The sequence below is a fragment of the Triturus cristatus genome, chromosome 11 (genome assembly GCF_964204655.1).
Source record: "Triturus cristatus chromosome 11, aTriCri1.1, whole genome shotgun sequence".
Taxonomy (NCBI): domain Eukaryota; kingdom Metazoa; phylum Chordata; class Amphibia; order Caudata; family Salamandridae; genus Triturus; species Triturus cristatus.
In genome coordinates, this window is record NC_140594.1 from 993,950,741 (window position 1) to 993,977,737 (window position 26,997).

Here is a 26,997-nt window from a genome sequence, read left to right on the forward strand (position 1 = left end):
TCAAGGGAGGACCTGGCTTGGCAGTTCGGGCTGGACTGTTCCCATGAGGTACAGGGTCAAGACTGATTTGCATATGGCTGGGTTCAAACTGGAATGGCATGGTGAGCAAAAAAAAATGATGGATTTAGGCCCAGATCTCTGTACTGGGGTGAATGTATGACAGGGTTCTGCATTCTGTCCATCAACTGTTGTTTTTACACTCTACTCGAGGCGCTCAAGCCGCTAGTCCACCTGAGAGGAGGGTATCCTTGCAGAATGGGGTCGCACGGTGTAAAGAAAGAACCTACCAGACCTCTTTAATTAGTCTTGCATCTCTAATAATCACCAATAACTGAGTTTTCCTTCCACACTTGACCAAACGGGTGATTCTGTGACACTTAAACTCCTATTTTCAGTTTAATTATTTGCCCAAAACGCGAGTTCTTAAATGTGGGCTCGACACGAGATTTAAATGTTCTGCTCCCTGCAATCACTGGTACATCCCACGGGCTTCAAGTGGAAGCTGGAACGTGTTAGCAATGTTTTCTAAACGTTCGTGTCCCTTTAAAAGAAGCATATTCTTTCCTGATTTTGAAAGAAAATTCCTGGAAGTAGTCTTACACGCCTTTCATCTGTGTTAAAAGGGTGAACTACTCACTTAAGGATGCGCCTTGCTTAAAAAAAAACAATAAACAGAGGCAAAAGTGTGAAAAATCAGGTGGACGGTTTTAACTCGCAAACAATGGACATTGTTCCTGATGACAGAGGTGACCCGTTAACATCCGGAAAACCTGTCCACGGTTTCATCTAAACGCCATACTTCAGTCTGCTTCATACAACTGCCTTTCAGCTGCCCTTCCGGTCCCCCAAGACTGACCATGTCTTTCGGGACATAAACATCATCACCTCAAACGTAATCGTTTCTCGCCTTTACCGATTGAGCGGCAAACGGTTACTGTTCCAGGCCGAGGTTTTGGGGCACAAACAGACAGATGCATGTCGCAGTGCCGCGCATTTCAGATGCGCCCCCGCCTGAAGAAGGAAGTGGAGGCAGCTGCAGTGTTTGGGACACCAGGCCATCCCTCCCGAGCTAAGACTGCCTGGAGGACCGACATCTTGGATCCGAGAGAGCAGCTATCCCCCCCCCCCCCCCCCCCCCTTGAGATTCTAGCCCTGGTGTTCACGTGACACCTGAGGAAGTACGTCCGACAGGGGAGTTCTGCCATCTATCCCGACCAGGGGCCTTCCAGGTGCTCCCACCACAGGCTAGACGCTTCATGTTCTAGAAGACACCTTTGGGGCCATCGACCTACTTTGCAATGCAATTTACGTCTGTTTTTCTTTACAGTATGTATGTAAAGCGCTCTGAAACCTACGGGTCAAGCTAGCGCTATATAAAACTTTTTAAAATATAAATTAAATAAAACCCTCTCTGCCCTGACCACTGAGGCTGTGACAGCATGGACGAGTCCCCTTTTAACTTGCTTGACACTCCTTGGAACATTTAACCAGAGGTGGTCAAATGTCCTGAGGCCATCTACTCAAATATCACGGCATGCATGAGTGATTGTCACCGTCCTATGCCAGGGAACTCAGACCCTTGGCCACAGCCTTGCACCTCAAGTATCGCTGCGCTTTGTCAAGCACTGGGCCCTGAGGAAGCATCTCTGGACCAGTATAAGGAGGGGTCACTGCCCAATGGCCAAGACCCCAGGTCCTGTCCTATAACCCTTGCACTGGGGTCTTCCTTGTCTAGCAGGGGCTTATGTTGGTGAACACCATCTCCACGTGCTTGTGATGCACTCTCAGAAATCTGACCTCACTTCTTGGTCAAGTCACACTTTTACCCAACTCTCTCCTCAAAGAATTGCCTGAGACAGCCTCCAAGCACAGCTTCGAGGGTGAGGGGGGCATAATCAGTTAAAACAATCACCTCCTCTCAAAAAAGTGGCAACTGAAGGCTACCAAAGGGAGAAGAAGACTATAAAGAGAGTGGGGCCTATTCACAAACGGCATTTTGTTGTACATTAGTGGTAATACTAACATACCACAAAATACTATTCACAAACTTATGACAGCGGTCACACCTCCGCCGCTCTTATCTTTTTCGGTGCAAAGATTCCTGCCCCGAGTGCAGAGCCTCCATAACTGCAAGGTTAGGTTTTACAAGTGAATATGGAAGCGGCTGTAAAATGGGGGATGCGTACGACTAAAGGGAGGAGCTAATGGTGGGGTAAAGAGAGGATTAGGGAGGGGTTTACAGATGGACATCTATCCACCCACAAAAGAGTAAGCTCACTCCTATTCACAAACTGCTCTTTCTAAGTTACAACAGTCAAAAAGGTCCCCAAAAAACAGTAGTAAATTACTACAGCTCAGAGCTAAGTCCAGCACCACACATAACCAAACACTGCTGATGCAACGCCCTACTAAAGAAACGAAATTCTCAATCAAAGTAAAATAAACTATATGTATATGTATATATATATTTATTTTTTTATTTTTCTTACACGCATTTCTATTGGAAGGTATATTAGGAATATTACAAGTAATTTAATTATATTTCAATAAAAACATGTTTATATTCAAAACCAGTTACAATATTTTATAATTATATAAATGCTTTATTTTTAGGTTTTTGGCAGCATTAAATTATATTTTTCTATATTTTTAGCTATTTTAAATAATTTAGTGTAACATTATTCTCTATAAGGTTGTATTTTAAGTCCCTACCCGCAAACTTTGCTATGGGAGGTCTTGGTGTACCATTGGCTGGACATGCTAGGTGCTGGACCTACAATAGTTTCTTTATGGAAGTAACTCACACTTGTAAATTTGGTGGCTTCACCAACTTTTTCTGAGGGTGATGGTGTGTAAATCCACACTTTGAGTAACTTTACCCTTGGATTTTGTGAATAGCTCTGTGAATCTCTGGCAACGCTCCCAGGATGTGGAACGCTCTCCTTAGAGTCCTCAGATGCAACCCCTCCTTCTCCTGTTTCAAAAGAGACCTGAAAATCCATCTCCTTAACAAATACTTTCCTGACCAACATCAACTAACCTAGACTTCAATATCCGAGTTTACTCCTCTCTCTTGACATTCAAGGATAGTTGGTGACCGGAGTGTGTTAACCACCTTATCTTCCATGCTGTATTTTTTTTATCCCTGGTTTTGCTTCCTTACTGCCTGCCTACTATGTAAAGCAATTTCCGTCTGTTTTTCTTTACAGTATTATGTAAAGCACTGATACCTACGGGTCAAGCTAGCGCTTTATAAAACTTTTAAAATTAAAATTAAAATAAAAAATAAAGAAGTCAAATCAATCGAAAGTGAAAGCGTCACGTAACATGTGGACTTACTGACAAGTGTAACTTTCCTTTGTGAATAGCCCTCTGTGTGCGTAAGAGAGCGAGAGAGTGAAAAAGAATTAACTTGGTATCGCAGGGCACTGAGGTTTATAGTGTTCTTAACATGCCAGGCCATACACAATCACTTCTCAGGTTGGAGCAAGCAACAATATTCTCCCATTCTTAAAGAGACCAAATTGCTTCCAAAGCTGTACCCTGATATTGTCACTGGGCATCTATCTATTTGTGGAATTATACGCGACTCGCGTGGGCAAAGGTCATACTGCTGTACTTGTAACCCCACATCATATCTCAAGAACCTTAAGGCGCACTGCCCATGACATATCTCTTGACAGCATGTGGTACGTTGTCAACCGAGTGGAGGCCAGAGGTTTCCAGTGTGGTTGGCGGCCATATCTTCCTGCTTGTGTCCCTTCAGCATCTGTATGCGACAATCTGTACCATCCTGTGTCCCATCCGCACGGAGGCCTGGTTAGCATGTACAAAAGTAACATTTGACACTTCATATGATGGGCTAATGACACGTCCTGGGGACTCGAAATACCTCCCTAAACACTAAGGAGATTTATCTCTGGGATGTGCGACAGCCCCTCCCCAATACATGTTTTCAGGCCCAACGCCTCTCATGGAAAAAAAGTCCCCTCCTTAGCTATCGTAAATGACTTCGGCCTCGGACCCCAGAGCTGTCGAGAATGTCTGCCAGGAGGCTGTCAGCTGGCACTCACGCGCGGAAGAATACAGATCTGCGCACGAAGTACAACTGTCAACAGGCCTTGAATTATACTTCTGCCCGCTAGGGCAGCTCTGTCCCAGACTGTTAATGTTCAATTACCTCAGAGGCATCTCTTGGGGGCCGTGCGTGACATGGGCAAGAAGCTTTCCTTGGGGTAACACAACACACATCTCTGGCCATTGCTGGAGTGGCGTAGCACCCCCAGCTTCGGATACCAGCGCCCCCATCGTCAAAAAATATACTGCAGCTTAACCACGAGGATGAGGGGCAGTATTTACGGGAAGACGTATCAGTGGCAACAGGCGTGAGTGCGTGGCTGTCATCCAACATTCCACTGGGCCTCACTGTCAGAACTCTGTCCCTGCGAGGGGATGGGAAGAGAGAATGATCCTATATTCCCCACCCAAGAGTGGGCAGGACATGGCCTCTTGAGAAAATGTATTTTCGGAGGGGTGGGGGTCTTCCCAGGTTACCATCCAAGAGCTCTACCACAAGCGACCATTCCACACTTATCAGAGAAATCACTTCTAGCCTCTACAGGGGGCGATCACCTGCCCCGGCCTTGCTCCCTGACCCCACTCTGACCTCTGCCGGGGGCTGCACTTCTCCCCTGACTTCATGGCGCATCTTTGACCTGTGTGTGCACTTTACACCTCAAGGTGCTTCCAACGCAGACTCCGTACCGGGAGTTCGAAGGTCAATGTTCGGCTTCACCTTCCCTTCCTCTGCCCCTCAGGCCCGCCCCCACTCCCACCTGACCCCAGCTGTCAAGGTCCACTTACTTGAGGAAGTAGCGCTGGCCGGTGTGGGTGATGGCCATCTCCCAGCCGGGGGGCAGGGGCATCTCGTCGGTCACGTCGTAGCTCTGCTGGCGGAGGTGAGCGTGTTGCTGCTGCTGCGGGGCGGCCGAGGCCGGGCCCCCAGCGCCCCCCAGCTGCAGCGAGGCCGGGGAGGAGTGCGAGCGGACGTGCTGCACCAGGCCCGGGGGCAAGCCTCGGGGCACCGGGGGCAGGCCTCCCGAGTCCGTGCTGGACTGCCTCGAATGGGAGCCCGAGTCCGGCTCCATGAAGAACGACTCGGGCAGGATCTTCTTCCTCCACGAGCTGGGCTTGGGGTTCATCACGGAGTTGAAGAGCGCCTCGAGGTCCGTGTCTAGGTCCTGCGTGACGTGAATCACCTGCTGCCCCGGAGGGGGCACACCGGGGGCTTGGTTCATCTTCAGCCCGAGGGAGGCCGTGCACAACCAGAAGGGATTATTGTCCTGCGGGGCCTAACTGGAGTCGGACCCCCACACAAAAACACTGTTTCCAAACAAACTGCTGGAAGTTCAGATCCACGCGAGAAAACTCAGCCGGCCAATAAATGCCCAGACCAAGCCACACAGCAGCGCTGCAGTCACAAAACACAGTTCAGATCCGCACTGTGCCGTGCCAGGGAAAGTTGTGATGCACACGCAGTGAAACTCTCTGCGCCAAGGGAAGTTCAGATCCACTTAGGAAAACAATGGCAGAAGTTCCAAGAAAGAGAACAAAAGTCCGCAAAAGTTCAATAAAGTATAAAAACAATGCAAACTAAAAATACTTCAGAAGGCAGTAACAGTTAAGACCCGCGCGGTGGTACTGTGGTTGTTCTGAACGGTGATGATCGCACAGCTGTCCCGCACGGTACAAGGTCCGGATCCCGCACGGCGAAGGTTCTGCCGCGTGACGTCACCGGGGAAGGTTCTGCCGCTCCCACCGTCCCGCACGGGCTCCTACCGCATCCCAGCTCTGCCCCGAGCAAACTTCGGGAAGCAGCCAGTCCACAGGAAGGGGAGGGCAGAGCGCTAGGGCGCCGCTCTTTGGCAGAAAGTTGGCCTCTCTTGTATATTCATGAGCTGCGCCTGGGACAGGAGGGGTGAGGGGAGAACCAGACTTACTGTCTGCCTGCCCCCTGTCCGCCCCCGCGATCCCGCCCCTCACAGGCGGCAGGGCTGAAGGGGCAGACCTGGAACCTGAGGGCCCGGGGGCGGGAGCACTTGTGCACAACTTTGTGAGTGTTTTGGAGAGCGCCTCCCCCCGCCCGCCCCAGGCTGTGGACCCAGCTCTGATTTACACGGGAGGGGGGAAAGGGTCTTAATCAGAAACTGCGGCTCAGTGACGTCGGCGCTGAAAGCTGAGGAGGCGGAGGGCGCCCCCGTGCCCCTAGGCCCGCAGTGTCCGATTTCTGTGCACTAGAAACACGCTCTGCCCGGGCTGTCGCACAAACACAGGAGCGAGATGGGGTGGGGGGAGGCGAGTATCACTGACACTCCCAGGCCTTGGCTGTGTGCCGCAGGTGTGGACTCGCAAGCCTCAAGTGCCCTCATTTCAAAGCCTGGCGGCCCCTTTCTGATCTTGTACTAAAAGCTGACACTTCCCTTACCCTGTAAAATATTCACCCACTCAGGCCCCCTTTACATTTTACGAACAGAAAGCGGCCTCTGTTAGACCGTGGCCTGTCCTCTTACCACTAAAAGTCACCTCTCAAGGTATGCCATGAGGAACTTGTTATGGGCCCTTAATTTGTGGCGGTGGTTGCTGTTGTCAGCACCAGCACTCATTTTTGGAGACCGGAACTTATTTGTCCTCATCAGGCACTGACCCTGTGAACAAGCATTTGCAATGCAATAGGTCTCGCATTTACGCGAGTTTGAGCTATTGGCATTATAAATAACAATGCCTTTTATTTATGTTTTAAAAAACGAAAACAAAAAAAAAAGGCATTGTCATTTACAATGTCAATAGCGCAAACTAGCGGAAATGCGAGACTTATTGCATTGCAAATGCTTGTTTAAAAGGGTAGCATGTTACACTGTGGGGGAGCGCATTGGTGGCAGCGTGTTGCATTTACTGCGATCCAGTGCGGGAACGATTTAGGTGTTGCGTGTGAGTGACCAGAGATGGGCTCTTATCTTATCACGGGGAGCACTGGAGCAGTGCCTAGCAGTGCGATGGAGACGGTGGTGTGAGAGGACGGCGTGCAAACCATAATTGTATTTAGCTAGTGGTTATAATTTAATCTACAGTCCACGAGTTATGTTCCATAGATTCTCCTTGATGCAAAAGTCAGGGGAACAGGGCAAGGACCTACATCAATGTCATGGGGCCACAACACACCGAACACTATTCCTGCGTCAGTGCAGAAACAGATTCCATGCCTGCACCCCCTTACTGCATGCAGCATACTACCAACATGTCCTTGTGCACACACATATATCAATCAAATTCTGACTGAAAGGCATTCGATTGTGTAAGGAAGAAAAACACCCTTCAAGCTGTAGTCCCTGTGCGTGCTCTGGGATGCACATTCCCATGTTCACAGCACCCTGCATTTAATATTAAAAACGACAAAACTATGTGCATCAGAATCACAGCACACAGTCTAAAAAAAAAGAGCATCGACATCCAAAGACAGTAAGGTGAGTATTTTTTCCATGTCTACAGTCTCACCACCCGCATCTATGATTAGCAGAGAAACACGGTTTTAAGCAATTGTGCAACTATAATATTAAGTGGAAATTGCACAGATTTCTTTTTGCCTTTTGATGCTGTTCTACACATTCTTCAGACTGAAAGTCCAACATTATAATACAGACTTTATTGCTTGATGAATCAAAATAGCGCTACATTGTGTAGAACAAAAACTTGCTATTTGGGGCAACAAACCACAAAGATCTAAATGAATAAATACAGGTACTTTTGATAGTACAGTTCCTGCCTCCTCACGAGAACTGCTGGCACTCTCCTATTGAAAGTAGTGTACCTCTGTGCGTAGTATACCCATCTCTGCCCCATTTCAGCTAAAATAATATATATAAAAAATAAAAAAATAGTGCATGTACCCAGATGCTGCCCATTGGAGGCATTGGTGCCAATAGAACGGGTGCGTAAAGCACTGCATGACACCCCTGAAGCTACACGTGGTTGGTGCTGTGCTCTGGAAAAAGTAAATATAGACCACTTACCTCGTCCAACAGACCTGCTGGTGGAGAGTGGACTGCGCCATCCCGCGGCCCGGGGTGGGGTCAGTCAGCGCCCAGGTCTGCGCACCCCAGAGCGGCCCCGGACGGAGCTGCAGTTGTTGGCGGGTCCCTACTTCATGCTGCACACAGCGCTGCCGCCGCTGACAGGCAGCCGTCCTCTCTCTCCACGCTCTGCCTGAAGACTCCCCTGTCTCTGTCCCACCTTTGGCTGCCTCCCCTGTCCCTGGTGATGCTCACGCGCTCCCGGGTGCCGTTCGGCGTGCGCCTTCTGGAAACTCGCTCATGCCTCCTGGAGGTCCGTCTGGAGCAAGGGAATGCCAGCTTTCCGCTCTCCACACGCGTCCCACATCCAAGGTGCACCCGCTGTCAAAGGCCTCTTTGTAATTGTAGCCTCGAGAGATCAGCTCAGAAGCTTGGCACCGGCTCCACAGGGATTTTCCGCTCAGCACTTTCACAACAAGTGATCAGGACATGTGATCACGCCATGCGCCAGACGCGTGCATGTCTCTTAAAAAAAGTATCACAGGACGCGTGCACATCTCCTGTCCTTTGAGTTGTGCTAACGCTGCTGTACGAGCGAGCAAGCAGGAGGCGTGTTAACGCACCGCCAGCCGTACGGGTGCACACATCCTGTCTTGCTGTCAGCCATACACGTGCACATCTCCTGTCTTGCTCTCAGCCCTACGCGTGCACATGTCCTGTCCCCCTTCCGAACCCAAGTCGACAACAATAGATCTCGCCAAGGCGAGCAGCGCAAGCGCTGAGTCACTAGGTGAGACCTAAAAAGAGAGAGGCACAAAATGGTGACAGAAGGAGGAAGAAAAGATAGCAAAACATTGACAAATGGAGAAAGAATTGATGAAAAAGAACCTCAGAGATGGAGAAGAAGCAACCCTGCATAACTGTGTCACCCTCGGGATGACTTTGTATGGACATCCCCTCAGTGGTGTAACGAAAGTTTAAGGGGCCCCCCTGCAATATACACTGAGGGGCCCCCGCTCCGGATTTTATCAGGAGCACTCAGACCTGAGTACTGTGCTGGGGCCTGTGTTACGTGCCTGCATCTCCTTAGTGTGTGCTCTGGCTTGGGAAACCTAGTATTTTTAGGTCGCACATTCAAGGCCTCTTGTATATACTTTAGTATATACTTTAGTACATACTTATATGTGTATGTACTTTGTGGGCTCTGGAGATCAGCCCTAGGACTTGTCTGCTTCCGCATAGGGACTTTTTTCTGTTCAACTGCCTCTTTTTAACTGTCTTAATAGAAAACGACCAGCAGAGGTCAGTGACAGAGCGCGGGTCACCAGCTCTAGCTAAACACATACATACCTAAATACTCACCTAGGCCCAAACCATTCACGCAAATGAGCTAGCATCCCCGCTGATATACATTTTTGAGTTTACCTGTAATTTAATTTCACCTCTACCAAGTCTTCCAATTTGATCTCCTTAATAATTCCTTTCTCGATGAATCAGATTTCTGAGATAGTTTAAGGTAGAAAATGACATTTAACTTAAACTTGAAATAACCACAAACTCAAAAAGTTTTAAGAACTTTATCTAAATCAATAATTTTGTGAGTCAGAATCAATTACAGCTTAAACACATTCTTTCAAGAGGCAATTTAAAGTAAAATAAAACAAAGTCATAATAAGGATCAATGAAGACGGTACCTGGAAAAAAAGAGAGCAGGTACAATTGACAGTTTTAGCAGAATTATATTTATAAAAATCCGATTGGCCGCACTCTGCTAGTCCTATCAGCGTGTTGCCTCAAAGAATTGTGGTCCATGAAGTAGCGTCGGTGGGTACGCCTATGCCAAAAGTTTAAAATGAAAATGAGTGTCGCGTTAGCCATCCCTGGACCACAATTCTTTGGGGCAACACGCTGGTAGGTGGAGCAGTGTGCGACCAATTGGACTTTAGTTAATATTCAGGCTCCTTGAGCCGGTGGAGCTGACGAGCTCATGGTTACGCACCTGCGCGCTACGAGAGGTACTTTACCTGAAAACACTTATTTTAGCAGCCTACACAGCAACCCTACACACTTTCCTACTCCCTGCTGACGAGAGGCAACTACCTTGAAACACGTGTCCAGGGATGGCTAACGCTACACTTACTTGCACTCATGACTCGGGCATAGGCGTACCCGCCGACGCTGACTTCAGGGACCACAATTCTTTGGGGCAACACGCTGGTAGGTGGAGCAGTGTGCGACCAATTGGACTCTAGAATTATATTTACCTAAGGTGATAGATGAACCCAACTCTTTGAAGATAGACCAGATAGAATCTGCCAGGACTATATGCAGTCAGAGGATTGGACAGATTCGGATCTGGGAAGGTGACCTCTTCTAAGTGCAACGCCAGCGGGTGTCCCTCTTCCGAAATCCCCTTCTAGATGATTAGATTAGCGATCAGTATCTCAATTTCTCGAGCAGAGTTTCTGGCAGCAGCAGGGTCTGAGACGGCGTATCGGATAGAGTCTGTAGCAGCATATGCGTTGGGTCGGTGACGAGTCGGAATGACGGATCTGACAAGTCTGACAAAATTTCTAGTTAACTTACCTCAATTATACTATTCTGTATTCGTGTACCTCGTCCTAAAATTGCAATATTTGTGTTTTCCCCTATTCTGATTGGTCAGGGCGAGGAGGTGAGTTCATCACACCATATTAAAAGTAATAATTTTACTGTGAACTATTGTTCTATGTTTCCGCCCCTTAATTTACTTTCCCATAGCTTTATTCCCACCGGCATTTCACATTATGATCATTACAAGTTATACATTTTATTCAAAATTGTTGCTTTCCTCCGGTTCAGGGGTTTACTTTCCCAGGCGTCTTAGCCTAATGTGGCCTTCAAGTGTGTCATCCCAGTTTCCGGCAAGTTTCTATGCGCATGCGCGCGGATCATGTGAGGTAGGGATTTCAGTCATCCTCCGAGGCCCAAACGTGAACTAATAACAAAGACAGAAAAACACACGTTAGAATGTGACAATAAATGATTTCACTGTATACCGCTTATCTCTACTCTATCCCCATTTACTTATTTCTTCTTTTTGCATTAGTGTTTAATAGAACTTACGAGTTTTAGTTCAAGCAGTAGCATATGCGTTAACATGTGAGTTTCAAGCAGCCATATTTAGTGCTATTGCGCAGCTGCAAAGAGTTTTTCCACCAAGTGACAGAATACGTCATACTACGTAGATGCAGTAGACGCATGCGCAATAGAAATCCTGCGTTTTTGGCAGCCATTTTAAGACACTCGGGTTACTTGTTAGTAATACACATAGGAACGCTTCCCTTAGATACAGTATGTCATGTATAATGCAATATTAGTATTTACAAAACGTGTTGGTTACGTGGTGACATGTTATTTGAGAGGATTGCATACAAGCAAGTTTCTTTAATACAAAACCTTGCTCCATCAATCCCCTCTCTGATGGCATTTAATGCCATCACTAATGTCTACTAAATCAGATGCCAACTTTAGCACATCTAAATTTCTTCTTCAACCCTTTCATTCCTTTCTTTCTCCCCCTTACACTGTAATCCTCTCATTCTTTTGTAAAAGTCTCCTTTTAATTCTTCTAGTTGTATTTCCTTGAATTTTCTTTTCTTACCTCTTTCATTCAATTCATATTTCTTTCTCCCTTTGCAACATTTATGCCAGAACATTATTGCTAATACTAATAGTGTTATTCCCATTATGGGCAGTATTATATGGCCTAGAATGCCATTACCTATGTTAGAAAATCAACTACCTAAACTAGAAATGCTATTTGTCAACTTCGTCCAAACATTTTCAACTTCCAGTGGTTTCAACTCTTCTTCTAATTTCGTAATATTTTTAATGTATTTCCCAATTTCAACGCTTGTATCTGTAATATACGTGCAACAATGTTGCGCTTTCAATAATTTACAGACTCCATCCTCTTTTGCCAATAGTATGTCAAGAGCAAGTCGATTTTGCATAACTATAGATCTGACCACAACTAATTCAGTGTTGATCATTAAGAATTCTCCAGCAGTGTCAGTAGATAACCGATCAACTACTGTAGATAACTGACAAATCTTCCGTGAATTTAGAAGAAAACCCACAAAGGTATCAATGCTCCAAAAATGTCACCTACTATTTCTGAAAAACAAGCTCTTTTTACGCGTGTTAGTTCATTATTGCCTTCATTGCTTCCAGTGATTCTCTTTACATGGTAAACTTTAGGGAATACTATTCCAAAATAGCAACTCCCATACCAGTGCTCAGGCAGCCTAAATAGGCTTTATTGCCACACACATAATAGATTCCAGGAAATACTGGATCTGTTCCTCCTTTTAGTCCCCATCCCCCAATTACTAAGAAATTATGTTCACATTCACTGGAACCAATCAACACATTGTTATATTCAGTCTTTAACCTATGAAGAAAGATTTTTCCCTTCTTTTCAAAATCCAAAGACATTGCAGCACGAGTCTTGCCATTTGCATAATGCTCTTCCTCCTCCGCCCATTTAGGTATCTGAGGTTTAGGTTCATCAGCTCTACTTTGAAAATACCGTCTTTTTGTCTTAACTAAATTCAAAAATATTTTCTCTTCTTTATGCAATGTACAAGTTAAATTGTGCTTGTGTGCTTCAGCTATATCTATTGTTTTCATTGTTAGAAAATATTCACCCATAAATTGTGAGTCTCTCGTACTAAGGACAGGGTTCATGCTTTTTCACATAGGAACCTCAGAAAAGATCACATCTACATTAAAATAATAATACTGCAATTTCCCTGTTCTATAGAATAAACTTGCTAAAATGCTACACAAAATACCATATGTCAATGGTAGATGATGATATTTTATAAGGTATATTCTCTCTGTACCCCCTAGCACTTCCACATTTATATGCCACGAGGAGTTAGCTCTTCGCTACATTGCAGATCTTGTAAAACTTGAGCCTATACTGCTGTGGCATAGAGTCTGGTGTAAGGACCAGACAAGGTTAAACAGGGAGATGTTAAAAGACAACTTGAGATTAGACGGGGCCTTAGCAATCCCTTGGATCAAATTCGTACATGATTTTATGAATGACCTGGGTAACCCAGAATATTTTTCGAACCCAATATCTATTATGGAGATCTCTAGAAAGGCCTTAAAGAAAGAGGCCCTCCAGTTATTGGAAGCAAATAGAATGGTTGGGGAAATCTCAGCAAAAATCACAGTGAGGCACCACCAGTTGATATGTACCACCCTGGGAATGGAGCCTTACCTATCATTCGTACCAGGAACCTTTGATAGATTCCTTCTAACTAGGCTCAGACTGGGTAACATTCATAGACTGGTGTTATACCCGAAACTAAATGACTGGTCGCGTACCTTAATACTGTGTCCATGTGATAACATCTCCGACCAGTCCACCATGCACCTAGTCCTGTTTTGCAAATTTTATCTAGAGCCAAGGAAAGTTTGGATTGTTCCATTTTTTAAAAATTTAGGGCTTAGGCAGTGCCGTCAAGCCATGCTTCTACTCCAACTATTGGAGAATGAGCACATAGCATGGAGGCTAGCTCAGTTTTTAAAAGCAGCGCTTCATATAAGGAAAATAATTTTATTGGAACAGTAATGTTTGCACTATGTTCTTAACTGTAAATTAATTGTATTTTCTATTTTGTTGTAAATAATATGACATGTAATTTTGTGCATTGTATTTTGTGCTTTTATGACTGTTTTAAATAGCAGCCGAATAAAGCTTTCCTGGACCATCATATGTTACTCCTTCTGCTACAGATGCGGGTAATTTCATACATACATAACAATCACCAACCTCCATGGTTTCTACATATTTTACTAATAAGTTGGTAAAAACATTCAAATCTGTATCATTTTATTAACAGTGTGATGTAAATCTAACTCATCTGGTATTTCTAATTCTACTTTGTCTCCTTTGATGGTATCTACCTTTCCATGTGTATTAGTGCTATTTTGTACATTTGTAACCATCAAATAAGGAATGGAAACCGGTTAATACTAACCATATTATGAGTACTAAAAATATACTACCTATACATATTCTAAAACATTTCTATACACAATTCGGTTTTTCAGCAGCTCTGTCATCAGCCATTTATCAAATGGGATAAGAAGATTTCTCTTCTTTACTTTAGTATTTAACTTTGTGACAGAATATCAAGGGAAATTCTTTTCAGGTTGGCCTCACTTCTTCATCAATTGGTTCTGCATTTAAGCTTTCATCATCTTCTCCAAATAGTTCCAAATTTTCGAAATCTTCAAGAATAACATATGTCCATTCGGGACCCTTGAATTTATTATTTATTATTTTCAATCTTGGACTTCTTCGTTTTGGTACTTCAGTTGATGGTCCAGATTGACTGGATACTTCGTCTACTTGTTCTGGTTCCTCTGTTATGGGTTTAAACCGGTACTTTACTCTCTTGATAACATTAGGCCAATTATCGCCTCTCCTGATTCTTTTAGCTTGCACTGCGCTTTCACTTTCTTCGAGTGTTCTTTTACTTTCACTAAGTTGTGGCACAACTTGTTTATTTTTGTTTTCCGAATCCCTCTCTACCTGACCTTGTCCAGGGCTTAATATTTTGATGTCTCCTGCCTGGATGCATTCTTCTTCCCTAATCTGACCCTTTTCAGGTTCAGTTCTAATTGGATTTTCTTCTTCTTTTACCTGAACTTGTTTGACTTTGTCCTGCTCAGGCCTTTCTGTTTCTTGATTTTCTTCTGCCTGAACATTTTTATTAAGACCTATCTGTCCCTCCTCAGACACCGGGGCTGTAACTTCAACTTCGTCTCTCTGAGTAAATTGCTCTTTCCTTATCTGGTCCTGATCAAGTTCCCTAACAATTGTGGTTTCACCTACCTGAGTGTGTCCTGTTCCTACCTGATCCTCACTCTTTTCCTGACTAGCTAATCTAGTTTGGCTCCTTGCCCTTACAATTTCTCCAGGTATCTCAACTATTGGGATCCAATCATCTTGACTGGTGCTTGGGTGTTCCTGCTCAGCTACTTCAGGATTTATTATTCGTGATCCTTCAGCTGTACAACCTTCAGCCCCGTCACCTGCTTGAGTCTGTTGAGTTTCTTCTTCGTCTGGTGCTGGTACTCTTTTAGTATGGCTTGCATGAATCCAATTAGGCAAACCTGCACATTTTACTGCTGTTGTTGTAACCAATATAACCTGATGTGGTTCTTCCCACCTTGGTGCTAGGCACGATTTTCGAGTATGATTCTTCACTGCAACCCAGTCACCGGGATTCAGATCATGCGCTTGGTTCGGCTGCCTGGGGACAGTTTCTTCTCCAACCTGGTGAGATATAGAACGCACTTGGTCAGCCAACTCTTTGCAATACTCCAGTACCAAATCATCAGTCATATTTAACAACTTTTAACACTTAAAAGATAAAGCAGCAAGGTTATACATGAGTGCACAGCCTGGACCTGTCACTTAGCAGTAGTGAGAGTATTGCCCACCTCAAATGGCCAGCTGCTTAAACGACCATAAATGAAGCATATATACACAAGTATGAGAGGCAACACAAAACTACATACACTGTATTGGTACAGTATGAAAACTGAGTGCTGAGTCCACACAAGGATTGAATGATTCAAATGTTCTTTATTCCAAGATGTAGTACAACCATATTCGCAGCCAACGCGTTTCGCCCAAACATGGGCTTCTTCAAGGCTGTTAAGGATCATACAAAGATATTGGTTGTAACAAAGAATATGTACATAACAAAGCTTCACAAACACGAATAGTAAAAAAAAGGGAAAAAACAGAAAATGCAAGGAAAAACTAAAGAAAGCAAGGGAAGAGCACGAGACGGCAAAGCACAGAGAACTCAGTAAAAGGTTAAAAGGACCAGTGAATAAGTAACTAAGAAAAAACTAAACTAGTGCAATGTGGGCAAAAGTCTGAAATAACCAAATAACCTGATGATAAGTGAAGAGAAAGAATAGATGAAAGAAAAGAGTAGTAGCCCCTAACAAAACCCCTAGTGAGTGTCCAAACATGGACGCAAGACTATGTAAAAAAAGGAGCCGAATGTGTTGCCGAAAGGAGTTTAAACATAACCGAATTACGCCATCTCCAAAGAGTTTGAGCTAAGTTAGGAGAGTATTAAGGAATAAAGGTGAAAGATCTAGGCTAAAAACAGTCGCTTACCAAGGTTTATAGAGCGTAGATGCACATCAAAATGTTCGCAAATGTAACGGAGGTAACTTGACCCAGTATTGAGTCTGTAATCAAAAGAAACACCAATGAATGATATTCCAAGGTGAAGAAACACCAATCAGAGTTGGCCAAGGCTTGAAAACACAGTAGTGTCGACTCACCTTGCTAAATAAATAGCCAGTGAGCAATGGATTTACGTCTGGTGTGGTATATCAAAATTAATTCTCAAGAAGCTCTGGATAATCAGATCTGTTAGAAAAATAGAATCACAATACGATGTGAATAAGTGGTGGATTATGTCAGGGTAACTGGCCGCAGGTACAGATCACAACACACATAGTATTTAAAAAAAAGCACACACAAATCCCCTACCCGTAAACCCGCCAATAAAGTAGACCGCGTCCACGTATTCTCAAAACGCACGAACAGACTTTAGTGCTACGTGAACTATAATGACAAGAGACAGTCTTAAAGTTCACGGAATCATGCAAGTTTAACGAGTGTATTGACCCAACTAGTTAGATACATCAATGAAAGGTGCTAGTCCGTAGATTACTGATGCTTCAATTATTCCCGTTTTTGAACGATAAACGCTAATCACAGGCAAGAAGGAAAAATACCCTTATATCGCTAATACCCAAGTATTTTAGCGTCTGGCTAAAATGCCACATAGTGTCACAGACCTAGAAGAAGATCTACCCAACATACGTAGCCACAAAAGTATGACGGTGTTTTTCCCGATACAGGATCCTAATGCCCGACGAAGTCGTGTCCCCCACCATACACTTACTTCGATTATCCCATAGCATTAATTCCAGTGGAGGTCCGTAGCGCCGTGATTCCCGTCGTGTTGGAACGGTTACCTGGGTGATGGCAACGCCCTTGAATTTATACATTGGTGCCAAGCAAAATATATCCGGTAAGCAACGGTGACGAATGCAAGAGCGCTAGAACGTGTCAGTGACTGGAATCCTCCATCTTGGAGTAGTTCCGGTGTGCCGGCAATGTAATACAGAATACGTATCCTATGTGAAAGGACGTTTTAAAAAAAATAAAAAATAAAATAAAAAATAAAAAATAAAAACGGGAGGTGGCAAGTGACATAGTAAACAAAGAGGTTACTAATGTCAGATAATAGTATACAGTAACACAATAGTGCTACCGTGTCAACCCGCAAGTCGGGAGTACCACAAGATCAAATTCGAAGTGTCAGTAGCCTAAATACTACATTCCGGAGTAGTACCGGTATGGAGGCAGTTTGATGCAAAAAGCGAGTCTGATACGTAGAGTACCACATGTACGGCATCTGAGTAGGTGGAGGGTGAAGAAATGGCTGGGAAAGCGGATGCTGTTACGCGTAGGGTGGTCAGTGCAATTGAAAAGAAAAACACGGGGTAAGCGACTAGAAAACAGGATTAAAATAAGGCCATATTACGACCCATAACTATACAAAAAGATTTTTGAACTAAGGCATACATTGATCGTCTGCTGTGAGACTCGGACTATATCCAAAAAAGGGAAGGATAAAGACTAGAAATTTTTTATTTAAATATCTGGAAGCGGGAGGAAGACGTGTCTAAAGTACATCTTATTTCGGTATTCTAAGAGATCTAGAGTGAAGAAAGCTGTAATTTCTTTCTCGGATGCATATTCATATAGCATTGGAGTGATAGATAAGCAATAGTACAGATCGGGCTAAAGTTCATACAAATAGACTTACTAGGGTACATTCCACCAATCAGATTAATATATCTAATTTCGACAATAAGGAGCAGTATTATCGGACAGGGTATGAGCATAGTTTTAAGTTATGTTTGATACATAAGCAACACACCCAATTGTGCTCCATTGTCATCACTGTGTACAGAAAGCAAAGAAAGTGGGACAGAAAAATAGCAAGGATGTCCATACGTTTAAATGCAAGGAGCACAAATACTTTTGCGTCACATGAATGTACATACAAAAATTACAGTGTTCTAGCAAGAATTATTTTAACAATGCTGTTACACTCCTTGCAAAAGCTGTGCCAGATTATAAGAAATAATGCATTTCATTATCGTTGTTAAAGCCCAGTGCAACCGCCCGCAGGGTACAGATCCATCTCGCCTCCAGTTGCCTAAGTCTGAGTTCTCTATCCCCACCCCTGTTTACTGGTAGGGCTACATCAATAGCATGGAACCGAAATCTAGACCTGTCCACACCCTCTCTGCAGGAATGTGTCACTAGAGCATACGTAGTGTCCCCATGTAGTGCAGCTCTACGATGTTCCTGTATGCGGGTTTTGAGTGGTCTTACAGTGCTACCCACATACATTTTGTTACATCCACATATCAGGACATAAACCATAAAGGTGGTAAGACAATTGATAAAGTGGTGAATAGTATGTTGTCTGTCTGAATTGTACTTGAACGTCAGAGTTTTATTACATCCTAGGTTGCAAATGTCACAGGAACTACAAGTATAGAACCCAGAAGGTTTTTTTAGCCAACCTGGCTTGGGGGGCTGTGGCAACGTGTAACTGGGGCATAGGCTGTCCCTGATAGTTCTGCTTTTTCTGAAGGTCATCGAAGGTCTAGATGTAATGATGCCGTTGACACCTGGCGCTCCCTTGAGGATGGGCCAATGTCTATTGAGTACCTTAAATACCTCATGATTAAGAGTAGAAAATGTCGTAATGAATGCAAGTCTTTCCTGGTGTCTAGGAGTATCTTTGTTGTTCTTGGTGAGTAGATCCCTTCTATTCAGTTTTGTCGCCCTGTTTTTAGCCAGCTGTAAGATGTCATGTTTGTACCCTCTCTTGTGTAGCCTATTCATAGGGTTCTATACTTGTAGTTCCTGTAACATTTGCAACCTAGGATGTAATAAAACTCTGACGTTCAAGTACAATTCAGACAGACAACATACTATTCACCACTTTATCAATTGTCTTACCACCTTTGTGGTTTATGTCCTGATATGTGGATGTAACAAAATTTATGTGGGTAGTACTGTAAGACCACTCAAAACCCGCATACAGGAACATCGTAGAGCTGCACTACATGGGGACACTACGTATGCTCTAGTGACACATTCCTGCAGAGAGGGTGTGGACAGGTCTAGATTTCGGTTCCATGCTATTGATGTAGCCCTACCAGTAAACAGGGGTGAGGATAGAGAACTCAGACTTAGGCAACTGGAGGCGAGATGGATCTGTACCCTGCGGGCGGTTGCACTGGGCTTTAACAACGATAATAAAATGCATTATTTCTTATAATCTGGCACAGCTTTTGCAAGGAGTGTAACAGCATTGTTAAAAGAATTCTTGCTAGAACACTGTAATTTTTGTATGTACATTCATGTGACGCAAAAGTATTTGTGCTCCTTGCATTTAAACGTATGGACATCCTTGCTATTTTTCTGTCCCACTTTCTTTGCTTTCTGTACACAGTGATGACAATGGAGCACAATTGGGTGTGTTGCTTATGTATCAAACATAACTTAAAACTATGCTCATACCCTGTCTGATAATACTGCTCCTTATTGTCGAAATTAGATATATTAATCTGATTGGTGGAATGTACCCTAGTAAGTCTATTTGTATGAACTTTAGCCCGATCTGTACTATTGCTTATCTATCACTCCAATGCTATATGAATATGCATCCGAGAAAGAAATTACAGCTTTCTTCACTCTAGATACGAATTAAGATGTACTTTAGACACGTCTTCCTCCCGCTTCCAGATATTTAAATAAATTGTTTTTAGTCTTTATCCTTCCCTTTTTTGGATATAGTCCGAGTCTCACAGCAGACGATCAATGTATGCCTTAGTTCAAAAATCTTTTTGTATAGTTATGGGTCGTAATATGGCCTTATTTTAATCCTGTTTTCTAGTCGCTTACCCCGTGTTTTTCTTTTCAATTGCACTGACCGCCCTACGCGTAACAGCATCCGCTTTCCCAGCCATTTCTTCACCCTCCACCTACTCAGATGCCGTGCCCGTGGTACTCTACGTATCAGACTCGCTTTTTGCATCAAACTGCCTCCATACCGGTACTTCTCCGGAATGTAGTATTTAGGCTACTGACACTTCGAATTTGATCTTGTGGTACTCCCGACTTGCGGGTTGACACGGTAGCACTATTGTGTTACTGTATACTATTATCTGACATTAGTAACCTCTTTGTTTACTATGTCACTTGCCACCTCCCGTTTTTCTATTTTTATTTTTTGAAAACGTCCTTTCACATAGGATACGTATTCTGTATTACATTGCCGGCACACCGGAACTACTCCAAGATGGAGGATTCCAGTCACTGACACGTTCTAGCGCTCTTGCATTCGTCACCGTTGCTTACCGGATATATTTTGCTTGGCGCCAATGTATAAATTCAAGGGCGTTGCCATCACCCAGGTAACCGTTCCAACACGACGGGAATCACGGCGCTACGGACCTCCACTGGAATTAATGCTATGGGATAATCGAAGTAAGTGTATGGTGGGGGACACGACTTCGTCGGGCTTTGGGATCCTGTATCGGGAGAAACACCGTCATACTTTTGTGGCTACGTATGTTGGGTAGATCTTCTTCTAGGTCTTTGACACTATGTGGCATTTTAGCCAGACGCTAAAATACTTGGGTATTAGCGATATAAGGGTATTTTTCCTTCTTGCCTGTGATTAGCGTTTATCGTTCAAAAACGGGAATAATTGAAGCATCGATAATGTACGGACTAGCACTTTTCATTGATGTATCTAACTAGTTGGGTCAATACACTCGTTAAACTTGCATGATTCCGTGAACTTTAAGACTGTCTCTTGTCATTATAGTTCACGTAGCACTAAAGTCTGTTTGTGCGTTTTGAGAATACGTGGACGCAGTCTACTTTATTGGCGGGTTTACGGATAGGGCATTTGTGTGTGCTTTTTTTAAAATACTATGTGTGTTGTGATCTGTACCTGCGGCCAGTTACCCTGACATAATCCACCACTTAGTCACATCGTATTGTGATTCTATTTTTCTAACAGATCTGATTATCCAGAGCTTCTTGAGAATTAATTTTGATATACCACACCAGACGTAAATTCATTGCTCACTGGCTATTTATTTAGCAAGGTGAGTCGACACTACTGTGTTTTCAAGCCTTGGCCAACTCTGATTGGTGTTTCTTCACCTTGGAATATCATTCATCGGTGTTTCTTTTGATTACAGACTCAATACTGGGTCAAGTTACCTCCGTTACATTTGCGAACATTTTGATGTGCATCTACGCTCTATAAACCTTGGTAAGCGACTGTTTTTAGCCTAGATCTTTCACCTTTATTCCTTAATACTCTCCTAACTTAGCTCAAACTCTGTGGACATGGCGTAATTGGGTTATGTTTAAACTCCTTTCGGCAACACATTCGGCCCCTTTTTTTACATAGTCTTGCGTCCATTTTTGGACACTCACTAGGGGTTTTGTTAGGGGCTACTACTCTTTTCTTTCATCTGTTCTTTCTCTTCACTTATCATCAGGTTATTTGGTTATTTCAGACTTTTGCCCACATTGCCCCTAGTTTAGTTTTTTCTTGGTTACTTATTCACTGGTCTTTTTAACCTTTTACTGAGTTCTCTGTGCTTTGCCGTCTCGTGCTCTTCCCTTGCTTTCTTTAGTTTTTCCTTGCATTTTCCCTTTTTTTTACTATTCGTGTTTGTGAAGCTTTGTTATGTACATATTCTTTGTTACAACCAATATCTTTGTGTGATCCTTAACAGCCTTGAAGAAGCCCATGTTTGGGCGAAACGCGTTGGCTGCGAATATGGTTGTACTACATCTTGGAATAAAGAACATTTGAATCATTCAATCCTTGTGTGGACTCAGCACTCAGTTTTCATACTGTACCAATACAGTGTATCTAGTTTTGTGTTGCCTCTCATACTTGTGTATATATATTTAACAACTTGTGTCCTGGTATAAATGCCTGCCTCATTGTTCTTCCCATGATTATTTCATGGGGACTTAATCCGGTATTCTTGTCTGGAATACTTCTAAGTCCCATCAGAACAAGAGGTAAACCTTCAGGCCAATCCAGTGGAGTGGATGCACACACCTTTCCCAGCCTTGACTTAATTGTGCCATTCAATTGTTCTACCACTCCAGATGCCTCTGGGCGGTATGCACAGTGCAGCTTTTGTTCAATTTTGAATGCTTCGCAAATTAATCAAATTATTTCATTATTAAAATGAGACCCTCTGTCTGATTTAATAGTTACTGGAAAACCGAAACGCGGTATAAACTCTCTTAATAGGTGTTTGGCCATTGTCAAGCTGTCATTTCTTCTGGTGGGGTATGCCTCCACCCACTTTGAAAATAGACAAACAATGACAAGTAAATATTTTAATCCTCGACTAGCAGGCAAATGAATGAAATCAATTTGAAGTCTTATAAAGGGACCTTCAGCTTTTCCAATTTTCCCTGTATACAATATTGTTCTCTTGTCAGGATTCATTTGTTGACATGTCAAGCATCTTTGGCAAAGACTCTCTGCAATGTTCCTGAATCTTGGATTAAACCAACCCCGTCTAAAGAGTCTAATCATTGCATCCCTGCCTATGTGGGTGTCTCCATGATACATCCTAGCCATAGGTGCAAGCATACAGTCTGGCAATACAAGTATGTCATCTAAGTAAACCCATACACCATCTTCTGCCATTCTCTGACAACCAATTTTCTCCCACTATTCTCTTTCTTTTGTCTCTGCTTCATCTTGGAGTTCTCTTATCTCTCTCTTTGTTTGTAATCCTGACAATAGCATAAGTTGGCAGCTGATTCCACAATTTTCAACTTTCCCGTTTACTGCCATTTGAAATTTTGCGCAATGTTGGGCAACCTGGTCAGCATATCGATTTCCTGCAGTCACACGATCATTTACTAACTTGTGTGCGGCACATTTGACCACAGCCACCTCTTTTGGTAATTGTAAAGCTTCAAGCAACTCTTTTACAAAATTTCAGTTTTTTATGGGAGACCCCGAAGAAGTCAGGAAGTCTCGCTGCATCCAGAGCTGGCCAAAGTCATGCACAACCCCGTAACCATACTGACTATCAGTGTAAATGGTTACTCTCCAATGTTTCCCATTTTTGCAAGCTTTAATTAAAGCTATCAATTTGGCTACTTGTGCAGACTTGACTCCTGGTAAATAGGATGCTTCGACTATTCCAGCCAATGTACATACGGCATAAGCAGCACTCAACCCTCCCTCCTCAAGGCGCATACATGAGCCATCTACAAAAAGCTTGTGCTCTGCATCTCTCAAAGGCTCATCCTGTATGTCTAGTCGGGGTTTGGTACTGAGTTCTGCTACATCAAGACATTCGTGTTCAGCTTCATCTTTCACTTCCGCATTGTATGGGTCTGACAACAAGGTAGCTGGGTTAAGAATGGTACATCTGATTATGGTCAAATTTTCTGCTCCCAATATGATCCTTTCATATTTGGGTAATCTGCTCGGAGAGAGATACTGAGTTTGAGTTTTTGTTAGCAGAATTTAAACTGCATGAGGGACGTATACCTTAACAGGATGGCCCATTACAATTGACTCACTTTATTCTATGCTTACACATGTTGCAGCCACAGCTTTTAGGCATCCTGTCAATGCAGATGCTACAGGATCTAAGGTAGCAGAAAAGTATGCCACTGGACGTCGCATTAGACCTGAGAGAGCACAGTTATCTCTCTCACAACAGAACAATGCAAATTCTTTCGAATAATCTAGCATACCTAGAGCAGGTGCTTCACATAAACAATTTAGCAATTTTACAAAAGGTTGCATGCTCAGATCATCCCACTCTACTGGGTCTTTTGCTCGTTTCTTTATCATTTGTATCAAGGGATTTGCCAGTAGAGAAAACCCTACAATCCATTGACTGCAATATCCCACAACACTAAGAAACATTCTTATTTCTTTTTGTGACTGTGGTAGTTTCATTTGCTTTATTATTTTTATTCTCTCAGTGGTCACTCTTCTTAATCCTCGTTCTATTTGGTGTCCTAAATACTTTACTTCGTTTCTGCTGAATTGCAATTTTTCAGGGGACACTTGATGTCCACCTATTGCTAGATGGTTTAATAGGGCAATGGAATCAGTTACACAACCACTCCTTGTTTTAGACGCAACCAATAGGTCATCAATATACTGCACCAGGACTGATTCCAGAGGCAGCACCAATGTCTTAAGGCATTTTTTCAAAATTTGGTAAAAATGTAAGGACTTTCAGTGTACCCTTGAGGAACGCAATTCCAAACATAGATACGATCCTCAAATTTAAAGGAAAATAAAAACTGGCTATCATGATGTAGTGGGATGGAGAAAAAAGCATGGCATAAATCAATTACAGTAAACCATCTTGCATTCCATGGTATTTGGTACAAAATCACTGCAGGGTTGGGTACTATAGAGCAACATGGCACAACAATCTTGTTTATTTTTCTTAAATCTTGAACTACCCTATATTTTCCGTTTGGTTTCTTAATGCCAATTATAGGTGAATTACAGGGACTACTCATGATTTCCTTTAAGATGCCCTGTTCGACCATTCGATCAATTTCAGCTGCAACACCAGCCTTTACTTCGGGACTCATCTTGTATTGTTGAGTATTTGGATAGACTGCACCTTCTTTCACAGTCACTTTAACAGGATCTACGTCTGTCATCAACCCTACTTCTTTTCCTGTAAAATCCCATACTTCAGGATTCCCTGTTGTTTTGACCTCATTGGGTAAGTCAGCTTTGGTCATCACTGAATATAATTCATCCACCCCTGTTCCTTGTTTGGCTAACATGATTTTGTATATTACATCTTCATCAGGGGTCTGAATGGCAACACCGTCCGGTGTGCAAAATATGGTGCAATTCATTTTGCACAACAAGTCCCTTCCCAATAGGATTACAGGACTAGAATGCACACCACAAACTTGTGCATTTCTTTAAAATTTCCAACACATACTTCCATTGGTTTTGTAATAGGGGTCCTAATTTGTTTATTAGAAACGCCCACTACTTGGAATGCTTCTCCCGAGAGGGGTAGGTTTGGGATGTCTGCTGTTCTCACAGTAGAACGGATAGCACCAGTGTCCAACAAAAAGGTAATGTAATTTCCTTCTACCTTTCTATCAATGTACGGACCTGACTGATCTACCGGTAAGGATGCGCCAAGTACGCACTCCCCTTCCTCCCCTCTCAGGCACCGTCATTGATCTTGATCTCCAAAATATGTATCCTGCAAAAGAAACTGCGATGTTACATAGTTTTTCTTACCACTTCCTTCTTGGAATCCTGTGTCCGCACTGTACTTTGGCATAGGGGCAGGTGGCAATTGACTCTGTAGGTTTACAACCTGCTGGGGTTGATTCATTAGCACCTCATTCTGCGCCTGTGGATTTAAATTTTGATGTGGGCCATTATTATGTTGTATGCTTTTACACTCGTTCTTCCAGTGCCTGAATTTTCCGCACCCATGACAGGGAAACCTTTTCTTGGCCTCTTCTCTACTTAACCGCCCTTTTGGTTTACCCCCATTATTTCCCCACTGACCATGCCCCCTTCCTGTATTTCCTGCCTGATTTTGTAACTGGAGTTCTTGCTGTTCTGCTAATTTCACTTGAGCCCACATCACTTTTTCTTCTAAATTCTTTTGTCTATTGTCAATTTCATCTCCGCAATATTGTGCATATTTTAAAATCTCGTCTATTGGCTTTGCTTGCCAGCACAAATTATGCTGCTTACTCATTTAAGATATTTCTTTTCGTAACCCTGTCACAAACCGATACACAAAATGCGTCATGTCCTTATCCCCAATACTCTCAAATCCACTATACAATTTGAATACCTGTAAGAGGGGCTCATAATACGCATGTACAGACTCATCTTTTTCCTGGGTTGTTCTATCTATTTTTATCCAATCTGTTTCCTTTGGGTGAATTTTACCTTTTAAGAAAGTTATTACTTGGTTATATTTCTTCATAACCTCCTCTGATGGAGCTCCTGTTTTCTCATTTCTCGGGTATTCATCATTAGGCCAATCAACTGTAATTTTACATTCAGTTCACAAATCAACAGGCACCACTATATCAAAGAGACCATCTAAATCTTTCAGCAATACTTTCGCTACCTTCACAAACCTTTCAACTTGCCTGTACTATTCCACTGGTTTTTCTCTCAGCTTTGGAAAATCATTTGTAAATGATAATATATCCTGTCGGGTCCATGGGACATGTACATAACCTCCTCCTGGAACCTCTCTCATTAGGTACAACCTTTCTGCCTTCTCTCTTTCTTTCACTAAATATTCAGATGTTACCCCATTTGCCCGGGCTTCCTCTTTTTTCTTTGACCACCAAACTTTCCACCTGTCTAAATCTCCCCATTTCTGCAATATCGTCATTAATTCTTTAACCTGTAATTTTCTTCCTGACACATTCATATTTTCTAAATCCTTATCAGAAAATTCTGCTCTATAAGGTTTTTGCAATACTTTGGATCACTCTATTTCTATTCCCATTTCAGAGTCTAAATTTACCAGTTTTTCATGAAATGTTTTTGGGTTTCGGGTTATGCTTCTGCAAATGAATAGCAATTCTTCTTCATTATAGGTATTCAATCTATCCAGTCCTACATTCCCAGCTATCATTTCTACTAGTTCAACTCTCAATTTGAATATGTCTTATATTTTCGGTGGTGAATTTGGTTTCTCTATTTCT

The 26,997-nt window shown here is 43.1% G+C and overlaps 1 protein-coding gene across 1 annotated transcript in view; it reads right to left on the reverse strand.

Annotated features, from left to right (window-relative positions):
- Positions 1–5,883, reverse strand: part of WWTR1 (WW domain containing transcription regulator 1) — a 193,811-nt gene extending 187,928 nt beyond the window's left edge. Inside the window, exon 1 of the mRNA XM_085635082.1 lies at positions 4,864–5,883. Within this exon, the coding sequence (XP_085491208.1) occupies positions 4,864–5,297 (434 nt within the window). The 5' untranslated portion in view covers positions 5,298–5,883. The remainder of the gene's footprint in view (positions 1–4,863) is intronic.
- Positions 5,884–26,997: the final 21,114 nt, after the last annotated feature.